This window comes from Leuciscus leuciscus (assembly GCF_965113295.1).
Source record: "Leuciscus leuciscus genome assembly, chromosome: 17".
NCBI classification, from domain to species: Eukaryota; Metazoa; Chordata; class Actinopteri; order Cypriniformes; family Leuciscidae; genus Leuciscus; species Leuciscus leuciscus.
The window spans coordinates 28,904,731-28,919,259 of record NC_138741.1 but is presented as its reverse complement, the minus strand read 5'-3'; the positions used below and the strand labels follow the sequence as shown (position 1 = coordinate 28,919,259).

General features: G+C 37.5%; 1 protein-coding gene across 3 annotated transcripts in view; it reads right to left on the bottom strand.

The window, feature by feature from the left end:
* Positions 1-6,987, bottom strand: part of ptk2ba (protein tyrosine kinase 2 beta, a) — a 29,731-nt gene extending 22,744 nt beyond the window's left edge. For 2 of the 3 annotated variants that reach the window (XM_082143440.1, XM_082143441.1), the window contains exons 1-10: positions 6,831-6,987; positions 6,073-6,133; positions 4,941-5,155; positions 4,657-4,835; positions 3,669-3,756; positions 3,396-3,475; positions 2,139-2,201; positions 2,003-2,057; positions 1,737-1,877; positions 1,199-1,273 (exon numbers count right to left, since the gene is read on the bottom strand). In XM_082143440.1, the coding sequence (XP_081999566.1) occupies positions 1,199-1,273; positions 1,737-1,877; positions 2,003-2,057; positions 2,139-2,201; positions 3,396-3,475; positions 3,669-3,756; positions 4,657-4,835; positions 4,941-5,126 (867 nt within the window). In that variant the 5' untranslated portion in view covers positions 5,127-5,155; positions 6,073-6,133; positions 6,831-6,987. The remainder of the gene's footprint in view (positions 1-1,198; positions 1,274-1,736; positions 1,878-2,002; positions 2,058-2,138; positions 2,202-3,395; positions 3,476-3,668; positions 3,757-4,656; positions 4,836-4,940; positions 5,156-6,072; positions 6,134-6,830) is intronic. The other variant, XM_082143442.1, reaches the window with a different exon arrangement.
* Between the last annotated feature and the right edge of the window lie 7,542 nt (positions 6,988-14,529).

The window sequence follows — 14,529 nt, the reverse complement described above, 5'->3', positions numbered from 1 at the left end:
GCCACAAGAGCAGAGCGGCACTCCAACCTTCAGACTTCTCGTGACTGAGAGCTAACGCAGGTTTCGTAGGTTTTGCGTAGGTTTGCACAGATATAACAGATATAAATAATCGTTTGCACCTTGGAACCTATTAAGGATGGACAGGCCATTCTCAGATGTTAAAAGCCTCAAGTTCCTCCTCTCTCTTCCTGTTTCTGTTGGTTGCTGTGTGTGTGGGACAGGAAACCCAGTTCGACCACGAGGTCGTTGGCCGGTAGGCCCAACACATCAAGCCATGAGCAACTTCCTCGACCATGACGGAGTCGGACTAACCATGCAAGTTCATCATATCTTCTTCATTCAATGCAGAATAAATCGATTGCAACTTCAACGACTCACGGAACCATCAAATCAGGAAATTACGAAACTGCTTCAACTGCAATGCAAGTATCGTACAATTAACTGACTAGACGAGGTTTAGTAATAAGCTGTGAACCCTTCTACTTTGAAAATAATAATAATGGTTTTTTTCATAGTTAAATTAATCTTTTCCATAGCTTCATTCCCTGTTTCCGTTCCCGGTTTCATTCTGTCACTTACCATTTTACCCATGTATGTGTGATTGTGTGTATGTGTTTGTTTAGATTAGTTGTGTTTGTGATTTAGTTAATAAAACTTGGGCACAATACATATTTGGTTCTGATTCTCTGCTTGCAGCAAAGTCAATTTAACGATTTCTGCTCTTGTTACACGCTCTAAGCGCTGTACATGCTAAGAAAGAATGATTTTTCTGTGGTCATGAAAAATACACTTTTCTTAGAATTATTGAATAGTAAAAGGTGTTCGTTGGACGAACTGATTAATTGATTTTAATATTAATTTAGACACATCAACGTAATCTTGATGTAGCTAACAAGTTATGATTAATTATTAATATCATTCATATTTCCTCTTTGACCTAATTTGTTACAAAAGTTTTTTTTTAGTTTTTTTTTTTAGCTAAAGCTAAAGTTTAAGTGTGTTACTAAAATAACACACTTAAACTGAAACAAACACTAATAAAAAACTCTATTTGACACCAATGATTTTGAGGCTAAATTTTTTCCATTGTGGTCAATTGACAAATAGAAGTGGTTATTTTTCCTTTGATGTGCGAGTCCTGCTTTTTAGAGCAAAGGCTGAGCGGTGGCATTAACGTGTTAGGGGATGTTCTTCTTACCACAGAGCTTTTGTCTGTGCGTTGCCGAATACCTTTGGGGCTGATGACCAGATCCACAGTGACGCTCCATCCTTGCTACAGAACAATCAGACATTTGCAGCATTTACAGCATCACAATTACTGCTTGATCTACATTGGTCACTTAAACCATACTTGAATCAATGTCATGGATGCAAAAGATAACAAAATGTCAAAGCAACATGTTATCTATGCTACAGAAAGATAACACAAGCACATTTTTTAAGTAAAACATTAGGAAAAAGATGATTATTATGTTTAAAACGGAAATAAATAAATAAAGTTAAAAGTATTAATCTAATTTCATAGCCATTACAAAAGAGAAATTTTTGCAGCATGTAATTGCAAATAACCTTTGCTTCGAGATTGTTATCTAATGCAACGACCTTCACACATTTTGGACTGAATTTATCCATCCACCCAGAACTAGTTCTCATGCTATTTCAGAGTAAATCTCACACATCAAACATTATCATCAAACATGGCTGTACTGTACTGTACAAAAAAAAAAAAAACGTACCACCAGCTCACAAGGAAAAACCTCTTCGTCAAAACTGGAAAAGACAGATAATGTCTCAAAGAACTTCATGATGCACTGCTCCTCCTTCAGCAACGCAAACTGCTGAAACGTTTGCTGGATCAGTTTTCTCAGGTGCTTCGGCTGTTCCCCACCAGACACATATGAACAACATTTTATCATTATTAATCGAAAATCACAAACGCTGTTAGTGTGTTTTGGATCGCTTTGCTGCCTTATTCTCAAAGAGGTCAAGAAAATGTTTTTACCTTCATATTGCCGATTAATTCTTGAGGGAAGAACAATTGCAGGCCGACATCTTTCCTGACGGGAGCAGAAATGTCATCAATGCACTGTGCATTTCCTTGTGTAAAACTATCTTACAGCACAAGACGAACTACTTACTCCAGCAGTTCAAAGTTGGATTTTTTCTCCAGGCCACTGGCATTCATGTCTTTATAAAACCTCCTGTTAGAATTGAAGAAAAATTTAATTTGAAAATGACTTTTCTGCAGCATTCTATGTAATATGTTGTCTTTTATTATTACATTTTAGTTATGCATTTTGCAGACGCTTTTATCCAAAGGTATATATATTTCTATCAGTTCTTGCATTCCCTGGGAATCTAACTGCTTGAGCTACAGGAATACCTTATTCATTGGTTTTAATTACTATAATTACCATCATTATAAAGTGGGTTGAGTTAAATCTGAAGGTATTTTAATTATGGTATTTTCTTTCCTTGTTTTCATGTGAAGTGCTTGGTACTTATTCTAAAGCTGTTTAGTGTAAAGCACTTCAAGACGGTTACAAATAAAGCTTAGAATTATTTCTGATTATTATTCATTTTTTCAGTTGATTCCTAGCAAGATTGTTTAAAGGGTCATATCATGCCCTTTTACAAGTTTTGATTTTGTTGTTGGGGTCATCGAGAATAGGTTGTCATGTCAGAAACGCTTAGGTGTGCGTTTCCCATACAATGACGCAACTCACTGCTTAACTACCATAGTATGATGCATTGATGAAGAAATCAACTAGCTAGTCACAACCGTTTCCCGAAAACGTACTGTTACAAATTTGTCGTTCAACCACGCTGGTTAATGATGTCACGCAGGTGATGGAGTGATAACTTATTTTAATGAATCGGTTTGAGATTAAATTAAAGGCAGGGTAGGCGATACTCCATCACTTGCGTGACATCAAACCTTTGTTCTAGAAACCTTTTTTGTTATGCTGGTTGAAAGTCTCTTCACATCCTGATACTGATAGCAATCACTAAGTTAAGTGGTCTACATGTATATATATCGTCTGTGGAAGGTGTACGACCATAAAATGGTTGCCCAAATACGATGTCCTTCCTGTTTGTATTTTCATACCTCCGCGCACCTGCTCGCGCAGACATCACATATCATTAGCGCGTTTCAAGCTATGCAGAGTTAGACAGACACATGTCAGTCACCGAACACACAACCGAAACAGTAGCCACCTTTTATAGTTCAAACTCAAGACTACAATGGAGGCGTTTCAGTGAGTTCAGAAACAGTGTGCACTGATATAGAGAATAACTCCCTTTGGACTGACTTTGTGCTTTGGAACTTTGCAGAGCATTACACGCTAAAGTTGAAAATATAAAAAAGCAACTTGAAATAATGTTCAACTTACCTGATCTCCAGACAGCCCAACTGCAGTGCCATCCCATCACTAACTTTCCTAGCACTGTGCTGCATGTAGTCACTGCGAACCTGCGGAACAACATCATACAAACACCTTTATAGATGTGCAAAACACCATCACGCAATCTGGCAGCACTTCAGTGTTACATCAGACATCCATGATGCTTCAGTGCAAATGGTGTTTCCTTCACTATTCAGTGTGTTCTTTTAGGATATGGCGTGGTAATTTCGAAGAAACACTCCCTTTGTGACAGGTACTGACCTGCTGGTAGAAGTAGAGCATTGTGGTTTTGTCTTCTTTTAACTTCTCCAGGAAATCAGGAGGAATGTAACGGATCCTCAAATCATATCTGATCATGATAGAAGAACATAAACCCAGTTAGTAACATATATATAAAGAACTGATTTCCAGAACTGTAAGACTATACTGAGGGTTTAGCTCAAATATATGAATTACCATTGAAAAGCAAGTTGTTGTTGAAGAAGAAATTTATATTTTTATTCAGCAAATGCGTTAAATTGACCAAAAGTAACAGTAAAGACATTTATAATGTTACAAATGATTTCTATTTCAAATAAATGCTGTTCAACAAAGAATCCTGAAAAAAATGCATCAAGGTTTCCACAACAATATTAAGCAGCACTGTTTTCAACATTGATAATAATAAGAAATGTTTCTTGAGCATAAAATCAGCATATTAGAATGATTTCTGAAGGATCATGTGACACTGAAGACAGAAATAATGATGCTGAAAATTCAGCTTTGCATCACAGAAATAAATTAAATATTAAAACGTATTCAAATAGAAAACAGTTAATGATATTTCACAATAATAGTCTTTCTACTGTGTTTCTGATCAAATAAATGGAGCTTTTGAATGGTAGTGTATACTATGTTTAGATTGAAAATATTAAAATGGGCAAAACATCTATTAACTAAAAGTTAATGAAAAAATATAAATGTATATTTATTTTAAAATTGAATAATAGAAAAACACTAACACTTCATTTTAGGGTGACATAGTTACACGTTACTACATGTACTTACTATAGTAATAATAGTAAATTATGCATAATTACAAGTCACTAACCCTAAACCAAACCCTAACCGCTACTGTATAGTAAGTAAATGTAGTTAATTAATATTACTCAGTACTTATTTGAGTAAGTACAATGTAATTACCCTTATAATTACCCTTACTTTTTGCTGTATGGGACACACACACCTCCACACACACACACACACAAACCTCCACTCCGCCTCGACGTGCTGCTGTTCATATTTCAGCTCCACTTCTGCTACGGTGAGGTTCGGGTGCAGCCAGTGAACCTCGTCTGATTTGAGGTGTTTGAGCAACAGACCGTAGCATTCTAAGAACAAGATGTTGGGACCAAGTCGTCCGCTGTCCAGGATGGACTTAATAATTCTCTGCAGAACAAAATCACACGTCAGATCCCTCATTATGACAACAGAAAGATGATCTTCATATTGCATTCATCATTAATGTGTAAAAATGCACGTTCATCTCCTCACCCTGATATTCCAGGAACTTTCACATTTGACCAGTTTGAAGTTTTTGCCCAGGTTGGCGCTGTTGCTTATGAAGCACACTTTGAGGATTTTCACCGCCCCCCTGCATTTATTCCCCGTCTCGGCGGACACAGGCGGGTGACCGGGAGGAGGCGGTTTCCATGACAATGTATTGGTGTCACCCGACATCTCTACACAGGCTCAACTGAATATCAGCTCTGTAGAGAGAAATACTACATTCAAGCTCATGCACGACTATGATGCAACAGAGGAAATCAATGAGTGACAAAATATGAGAACATGAAAAAAACTATTATTCTAGATGAATTCTTGTATTCTTAGCTTCATGTCCATATATTTGCCAGTTATTTGAGGTTTAGATGTAGGTTGCTTTGTTAAGTTTTTTATTTTGTTTTGTTTTACATTTACACCAGGAAATACTCAAAAATGGGAATCTGAAAACAAAGAAAAGTTATTAAATCAAATTATTAATAATAATAATACTTCAATCCTACATAGAAAAGGCAATTATGAAAATTGATGATTAATAATAATAAAGGATTAATTAATATTATTGTTAGAGTCAGCTGAAAATTAAAAAAATTGAATTAAAGAATTATAGTTATTAGAATTATATAAATCCTAGAAGTATATGACAGTAAAATCAACCATCTTAAAATATATTTTACTTGGAACATTAACAAATAAAATATATGAAGTAAAATTAATAAAAACTACAACAATAATAATAACCCTAGGACATGCTGTTTGGAAAATGGATGATAATAATAATAATAATAATAATAATAATAATATGGGATGAATTATTATTACCAACATTATTATTAGAGTCTGATAATGAAAACAAATATTTTTAATATTATATAAATAATTATTATAATTATTTAAATCTTAGAACTATCTGGCCGTAAGCTTAACCGTCTTAAAAACAGCTTAAATGTAGTTTTATTTGAAACATTAAGCGTTTAGTGATATATTTGATATATTCTAAACAATATTCTGTCACATTTCATACACAAATCTCTTATTACAGACAAGAGTAGTAAAAGGACGTGACGTTCTTGACTAAACACACTATATTTCAACATGTTGAGACTAATGCAACATTTCCTACCTGGACGTGCTCCATGTCTTTGATGTATGAACGAGTTTACTCCTGTGCTACCATATGATGTCTGAGTCACAGGACAGACAACATGACAAGTTAAAATAATGACAAGATGCCAAGCAGAAGCAACGGACACTTTCAGAATATCATAGAAAGAAAATAGGAAGTGAAATGTAGCATGGTTAAGCTTTGCTCAGAGTCTTCTACTAGAAGATGAGTGCCAATCCTGAAAAACACTACCTCTATTATAATTCTCTTAAACTCATCAAAACCATCAACCACAACTCTGGTTTCCTGTCATGTGGTATTGAGAGAAGTTACAATATGTGTTTGGAAATTGCGAAGGTGTTAAACATTCACACATTTGCATTTGTAAAGGAAATAAGTGCTTCACAAGAAACAGAGGTACAGAGAGATGAAGGAAGTTTTAATTAACTACTAAAACATTCGGTTTGAATCAAATGGCAGAATATTTTGACCATTGTTTAAGACATCAGCTGAATATTTGTGAATCATAATGACAACAAACACTCCACAACATCCATATACAAGCACTTCACCTGCTCAGACAGTGTCATATTTCTGACTCGGTGCTAAACACCAACATTAAAATAGAATCTCATTCTGAACGTGGAAACATCCAATGAAGTTTGTAACACATCAGCACCTATTGAACTTCCTTCTTAAATGTTACTCTGTGACTTCAAGGTTAGAAACTGTCATAATCTCTAATTCAAATATCAAAATGAAAATGCGTATCAGACCTGAGAATGAGCTGATGTTCAGTCCAGCTATCTCTCACTCTCTATCTCTCGTCCGCTGTTCGTTTAATTCATATGAATCCAAACTAAGAGAGAGTGAGCTGAACTCCTGACGTGAGTGTTTTGGACACACCCCACGCGTGCCACTGACTTCCTCAAACTACACGCCAGTTCATCTCTCACACATACACACATAGAGAGAGAGAGAGAGAGAGAGAGAGAGAGAGAGAGAGAGAGAGAGAGAGAGAGAGAGAGATCGAGATCATATAAACTGCATTAAAAGCTCTATTTGAGAGGACTTCTCAGACATATTGTAGGTTTTCATAGATATTTAAGTCAAGTCAAGTCAAGTCAAGTATATTTGTATAGTGCTTTTCACAATACAGATTGTTTCAAAGCAGCTTCACAGTATTAAATTAAAATAATACAACAAGGTTTGTTTCTAGTGGAATTTATTGATTGATAAAATTAAATTCAATATCCCCAAAATATCCCCAACTGAGCAAGCCAAAGGCAACAGTGGCAAGGAACCGAAAAACTCCATCAAGTGACCTAATGGTGTCCTAAAACTCCATCAGGTGACCTAATGGAGAAAAAAAAAACCTTGGGAGAGCCCAGGCTCAGTCGGGGGGCCAGTTCTCATCTGGCATTTATGAACTAGAGGCCGGATTGTAGTTTGAACTGTAAGATGCGACTTTAATCTAGTTTTAAACTGGGAGAGCGAGTCTGAGCAACGGACAGTATCAGGAAGACTATTCCAGAGTTTTGGAGCCAAATGTGAAAATGCTCTCCCCTCCTTTGGTGGACCTAGAAATCCTAGGTATGACCAAAAGCCTTGAATTTAGTGATCTTAAAGAGCGCGATGGATTATAGGGTGATAGAAGATCCGTTAAATAGACTGGAGCTAAGCCGTTTAGGGCTTTATAAGTCAGTAGCAATACCTTGTAATTAATACGGAACTTTATAGGTAACCAATGCAGTGATGATAAAATCGGTGTTATATGATCATATTTTCTTGATCTAGTAAGAACTCTAGCGGCGGCATTTTGGACTAACTGTAGCTTGTTTATTGAGGATGCAGGACAACCAGCTAATAAAGCATTACAGTAATCTAGTCTCGAGGTCATGAATGCATGAACTAACTTTTCTGCATCAGAAACTGATAGCATATTACGTAGCTTAGCAATGTTTCTAAGGTGGAAAAAGGCTGTTTTTGTAACATATGAAATAAGATTTTCAAAAGACAGGTTGCAATCGAGTATAACACCCAGGTCTTTTACTGTAGAGGATAAAGTAACAGGACATCCTACGATGTTAAAGTTGTATTGTGCGAGGTTTTGTGGGCGTTTTTTTGAACCGATAAGTATTACCTCTGTCTTGTCTGGATTTAATAAAAGAAAATTACGCGTCACCCAATCTTTTATATCTTTAACACACTCTGTCAATTTGGATAATTTAGCGTTTTCATCCGGCCGTGATGAAATATATATTTGAGTGTCATCAGCATAACAATGGAAACTAATTCCATGTTTCCTTATAATATTTCCTTATAATATTTCCAAGTGGCATCATATATATTGAGAAAAACAGAGGGCCTAACACAGATCCTTGCGGCACTCCATAGTTTACTGGAGTTATGATCGATTTTTCTCCATTTAAATAGACAAAATGGTAGCGGTCAGATAGGTATGATTTGAACCAGCTTAATGCTTGTCCTTGAACACCAGTATAATTTTGTAGTCGATCTAAGAGTATTGTGTGATCTATAGTATCGAACGCAGCACTAAGATCAAGTAAAACTAGTATTGAGATACAGCCTTGGTCAGAAGCTAAAAGTAAATCATTTGTGATTTTAACGAGCGCAATTTCAGTGCTATGATGTGGTCTGAATCCAGACTGGAACTTTTCATAGATATCATTTTGTTGCAAGAAAGAGCCCAGTTGAGCGGACACCACTTTTTCTAATATTTTAGACATAAATGGAAGATTTGAAATGGGTCTATAATTTGCTAGGTTATTATGATCTAATTGTGGTTTCTTAATGAGTGGTTTTATAACTGCCAGTTTAAATGTTCTTGGAACATGACCTAAAGATAAAGACGAGTTAATAATATTGAGGAGAGGCTCTTCCACTACAGGTAACACTTCTTTCAATAGTTTAGTTGGTATAGGATCTAATAAAGAAGTTGTTGTTTTAGATGAAGTGATAAGTTTATTTAACTCTTTTTGTTCTATAGTTGTAAAGCACTGTAAGTGTTCTTGCGGGGTGATAATTGAGGCTGAATTATAAGGTGCAATTGAAGACTGAACGTTTACAATTGTGGTTCTGATGCTTTCTATTTTCTCAGTGAAGAAGTTCATGAAATCATTACTACTGAACTGTAACGGGATATTTTGTTCGGGTGACGTCTGTTTATTTGTTAGTCTAGCCACGGTGTTAAATAAAAACCTTGGATTATTTTGGTTATTTTCTATTAGTTTGCGGAGGTGCTCAGCCCTGGCCGCTTTTAGGGCCTTTTTATAACGTGACATACTGTCTTTCCACGCGATTCTAAAGACCTCTAAATTAGTTTGTTTACATTTACGCTCTGAAATACGGGTTTCTCTCTTTAGAACATGCGTAGTATTGTTGTACCACGGTGCTTTAAGTTTCTCTCTGACCTTTTTTAATTTAATGGGTGCAACAACATCCAATGTTCTAGAGAGAATGGAGCTCATAGTGCTAGTTAGTTCTTCTAGTTCATCTGTTTGTTTGGGTTCAGGCAGCAGCTGAGACAGATTAGATATTTTGAGAAATTATCTATGGTGGATGGAAGGATTGTTCGCGGCGCCGCATGACATATTACAGCAGTACGTAATATGCAAGTTACCATGTAATGATCAGTGACATCATCACTTTGTGGAATGATATCTATATCGGTTGGATCGGTTCCATGTGATATAATTAAATCGAGTGTATGATTAAGACGATGAGTTGGTCCGGTGACGTTTTGCTTGACCCCAAATGAATTTAATAAATCTGTAAACGCAGCCCCTAACGCATCATTTGGATTATCTACGTGTATCTTAAAATCTCCAACAATTAATGCTTTATCAACATTGACTAATAGATCTGAGAGAAAATCTGCAAACTCTTTTAGGAAATCAGCGTAAGGCCCAGGCGGTCTATATACGGTAGCCAAGGCTAGAGATAATAGGGATGTTTTTCTAACATCTAAAAGCGTAACATTTAGTACAAGTACTTCAAACGAAATAAACGTATAACCCGTTTTCTGAGTAACATTGAGAATATCTCTATAGACTGTTGCAACACCGCCGCCATGACCAATCAGACGGGGCTCATGCTTATAACAGTATCCAGATGGAGTAGACTCATTTAGACCGAAATAATCATTTGGTTTAAGCCAGGTTTCAGTAAGGCAAAGTACATCGAAGCTATTATCTGTGACTATTTCATTTACAATAACTGCCTTAGGTGTGAGTGATCTAATGTTTAGAAGACCTAGCTTTAGAAATTGTTTTTGTTTACTAATAGCAACATTTTCTGTTTTAATAATTAGATTTTTCCTAGATCCTGCAGTAGATTTATTATTTGATCTCACTAAACGAGGAATAGACACGGTTTCTATGCAATGTTCTACACTAGTATTTATATCAGTTAAATTGGTGCAGCAGAGACTATGGTGTTATTTACTGTAACATCGACAGAAACATGCTGACATTATTAGGTATTAGGCAAAACACTTCACCCAGGTAAACATCTCTTAAAAAAAAAAAGTAGTTTCTTTGGCAGAAATCATGATACATTTTTGGCGTGAATTTAATTGAGTAATATGTGAGAAACAATATAATAAACATTGTTAATTTCCTCAATTTACATAATTCATGCAGTTCTTACAAAATAATACATTGCTTTAAATTTTGCCATTTATAATAATAATAATAATAATAAATAATAATAATAATTATTATTATTATTATTATGCTTTTGCTGAAAAAGGGAAATAAAATGAATAATAATCAATAATGTGGGATAAATTATTATTATGCTTTTGTTGAGAAAGGGAAATAAAAAGAACAACAATAAAAAATAATGTGGGTGTCAGCAACAGAAAAAGACAAGGCAGATAACTTCAACAACAGGACGTTTATTAACAAGCGTTCAGGAATTAGTAAGCAGGTTAGTCTTATGAGAATAGAACGATCTCAGAACTTGGCTGAATGATAAACAGTTTTGTTTGTTGCAGGCAACCATGATTGTTCTTCTGGGCCATAACTTTCCCAATCAAGGAGGTATTCTAGGTGGCCGCCCCGCCGTCAGGAGTCCAGGATGGTGTTGACCTCAGCTTCCACTGGAGGAGGAGGAGGAGGAGGAGGAGGAGGAGGAGGAGGAGGAGGAGGAGGAGGAGGAGGAGGAGGAGGAGTAGGAACGTTGTCAGCACCAGACCCTGGTGAAGAAGGGACAAGAGGATTAGTGAAGGGCTTGAGGAGGGAAACATGGAATGATGGTGAGATGCGGTAATGAGGTGGAAGGTTCAAATTGTTCTTTGTTGATCTGCCTCTGGACGGTGAATAGACAGATGTAGGGGGGACTCAGCTTGTGGCAGGGCAGTGCTGACATATCTGATGAAGTGAATGGTGTCTCGGTGGAACTCGCATTTTTCAATCTTCAGGTAGAAGTGGTAGTCAAGGAGCTTCTGGAGGACCTGCGTCACGGGGTGACTATGTTCGGCCAGGTTCCGGAAGACAACGATACCGAAATGGTGGAGGAACTCCCGGAACACCTAGTTCATAAACCCTTGAAATATGGAGGGTGAGTTGGACAGCCCATATTGCATGACAAGGTACTTGTAGTGACCTGATGGTGTGATAAAATCATTCTTCCACTTGTCACCCTCACATATATTCAAACGAGGTTGTAGGCGCTCCTCAGGTCCAATTTAGTGAAGATGCGAGCTCCACATAGAGGCTCCAGGGCTGCTTGGACCAGAGGAAGAGGGTATCGGTATTTGACGGCATGCGAGTTGAGAGTATGATAGTCAATGCAAGCCTCCGTCCTTTTTCCCAACAAAGAATAAACTTGAAGTAGCAGAGGAAGTTGATGGATGGATGAACTCCTGCTTCAGAGCCTCCTTGATATACTCATCCATTGCCTTCTGTTCCGGGACGGACAATGGGTAGACTTTGCCTTTGGGTAAGGTAGCCACAGGCAGCAAATCGATGCCACAGTCCCATGGCCGATGAGGTGGTATCTTGGTTGCCAGCTGTTTGCTGAAGACATCCTGGAACGCTAGGTACTCGAGGGGGACCTCCTGTGGATTGAATGTTTCAGGACTCTCAATGGAAGTGGAATTAACAAGTGATATGTACTAGAGTGGGGGTTTTCTTAAAGAAGGGTTGTTTCACAGATATTTTCTTGACTGGTTTCAGACAGCTCATGAAGCAATGTTCCCTCCACAGCAGGATCTCACTACTAATGGAGAGTATTGTAATATTCACAGGCATCCCAGGATGACCTCATATGTGGAACCCCTCCAGCACCATGAACAAAGTCCTTTCGTGATGCAGATGACCGACGAGGAGTGTCACGGTGGGGTGCAGTGTCGGATAATACCACGGCCCAGCGGCTTTCCCAGGATCGAGTGCATGTGGAGAACTTGAAAACAGGGTTTTTTGGGTAGACTAAGTTTGCGTAGAAGGTTGAGCGAGATGAAATGTCCTGCTGATCCAGAATCTGTGAGGGCTTTCGATGGAACAGAACAGCGACGAGCAATTAATACGACATCAGTTCTCGTCAATGGTGGGATTGATAGAGGTAACTGGATAGTTCCTTACCGCTGGGCATGGTGGACGAACTGGACAGGATGGTAGCAGGTGTCCTACAGCGCCACAGTACAGGCTGAGTCTGTTAGCAATTATCCATTGACGCTCCACATTTGACAGGTAGAAGGAGACGACTTGCATAGGTTCAGGTGCCAGAGGGTTTACAGATGGTGAGGTGGATGGAGGATGCAGAGCGGGCTGATCGAGCATGTAAGCAGTGAGGCATTGGGAAAGCCGGATCAACAGAAACACCTCCAGACTTTTTCGTGAGCTTCAGAAAGATTGTAATCACCTCAACTCCCCTCTCACAGCAAGCAAAAAGTCCAGGGGGTATGGAGGGACCTCTCTGAGATGCCCCAAAACACATTCACAAACATTCTTAATTCTAACACCATCATAAATCATGCAAATTAGGCTGTCAGAAGGAGACAAAGAGACTATCTCCCGCTCAAAGTTTTCTGAGTGTCATTGGTCAATTCACCCAAAAAAGGTGTAGACGAAGATTTCCTTAAAGGACGATGACAGTGGCTCACCGTCTCTCCAAGTTTGTTTGCTCTCCAAGTTTGTCCTCTCTCCGAGTTTTGTTTTGTTTTACCTCTGTTTTCTTAGCTTTTTGTCTTAGTCTTATCTCCGGCCTCTAGCCTTGTTTTAGTCTCGTGCTCATTCATTTCTATCTACGAGTGAAATGGACTTAGCCTGAATTTCCAGCCACTTTGCTTACAAGTAAACCGTTTGAACTTCCCGCGAACGACACGCGCTCCGGAAGAACCAAAAGAACGCTTCAAACTCACGGACACACCGTGGACGGACACTCACAAACATGCATTCTTGCTCAGCACAAAAGATCCATATAAGTATTATTTCTATAGAGATCTAAATGCGTTTAAGATTATCTGCCCCTGCTTTAAGGTGATTTGATTCTTTGCTGGCTCTCAAAGGTTAACTGTTTGTGATATTTTGCCATTCTGTGATCTGCTCTTTGTTTCTTTCTTTATTTACTTTCATTATTCTGTTTATATATATTCTGTTTAAATGTAGTCGTATGTTTTTAGTTTCATTTAATAAAACCCATTATACGCTTGATTGTCTGTCTGCTGCTCACCGAACAAAGTCTCTTAAATGTGTGAGCTTAAGCTACAAGCTTCATATTGCTGAGTACTTTAGTTAGTAATCTTATAGAACAGAAAGTTATTCTTCGAGGCCAGAAGAATAACCTTTCTTAAGAGTTTATAAGAAGAATAATCCTTCTTGAGAGTTGATAAGAAGATCGTATGGTCGGTTCGGTGGACGAACAGATGATTCAATGTGAAATTAATTCTGTTAAAGGTTATTCTGAAATTTGATCTATAGCCTATCTGTATATTCATAATTGATTATAATTTGTTGTAGTTAATTGTCTATATATGTGATGCGATCTGGGAAAACCCGTCGGATGTCGCGCTGGGCCGTTTTCAGTAAATTCCAAAATATAGTTTGAATGTCAGTTTTTTGTCAAATTTTTTATTTCATTAAATTATTATTCTATAACATCTTTTCTCTTATCTCTGAAAATATCTTGGCAAAATTCCCTTGTTTAGTGCAGAAAAACAGCGATAGTGTCAAGCTGAAAATACTCTCTTTCTCTAATGCATTCTATGCGACCATTTTCTCTAACGACCGGCAGAGGTAAAAAAAAAACGATCGCCGTATATCCCATACACCTGTCCGTCTCTTAACACTACAAAGATAGTTTACCTATAAAATAAACCACATAACATGTACAGTGAATGTGTATTAGTGCGCATTTTGCGCCAATCCTGTTTAAAAAAAAGAGTGCCAAGCGTCCCGACGGTGACAGTTATTAAATCTGTTTTTCTCAAAATTCCGTTCCAGAAAATCA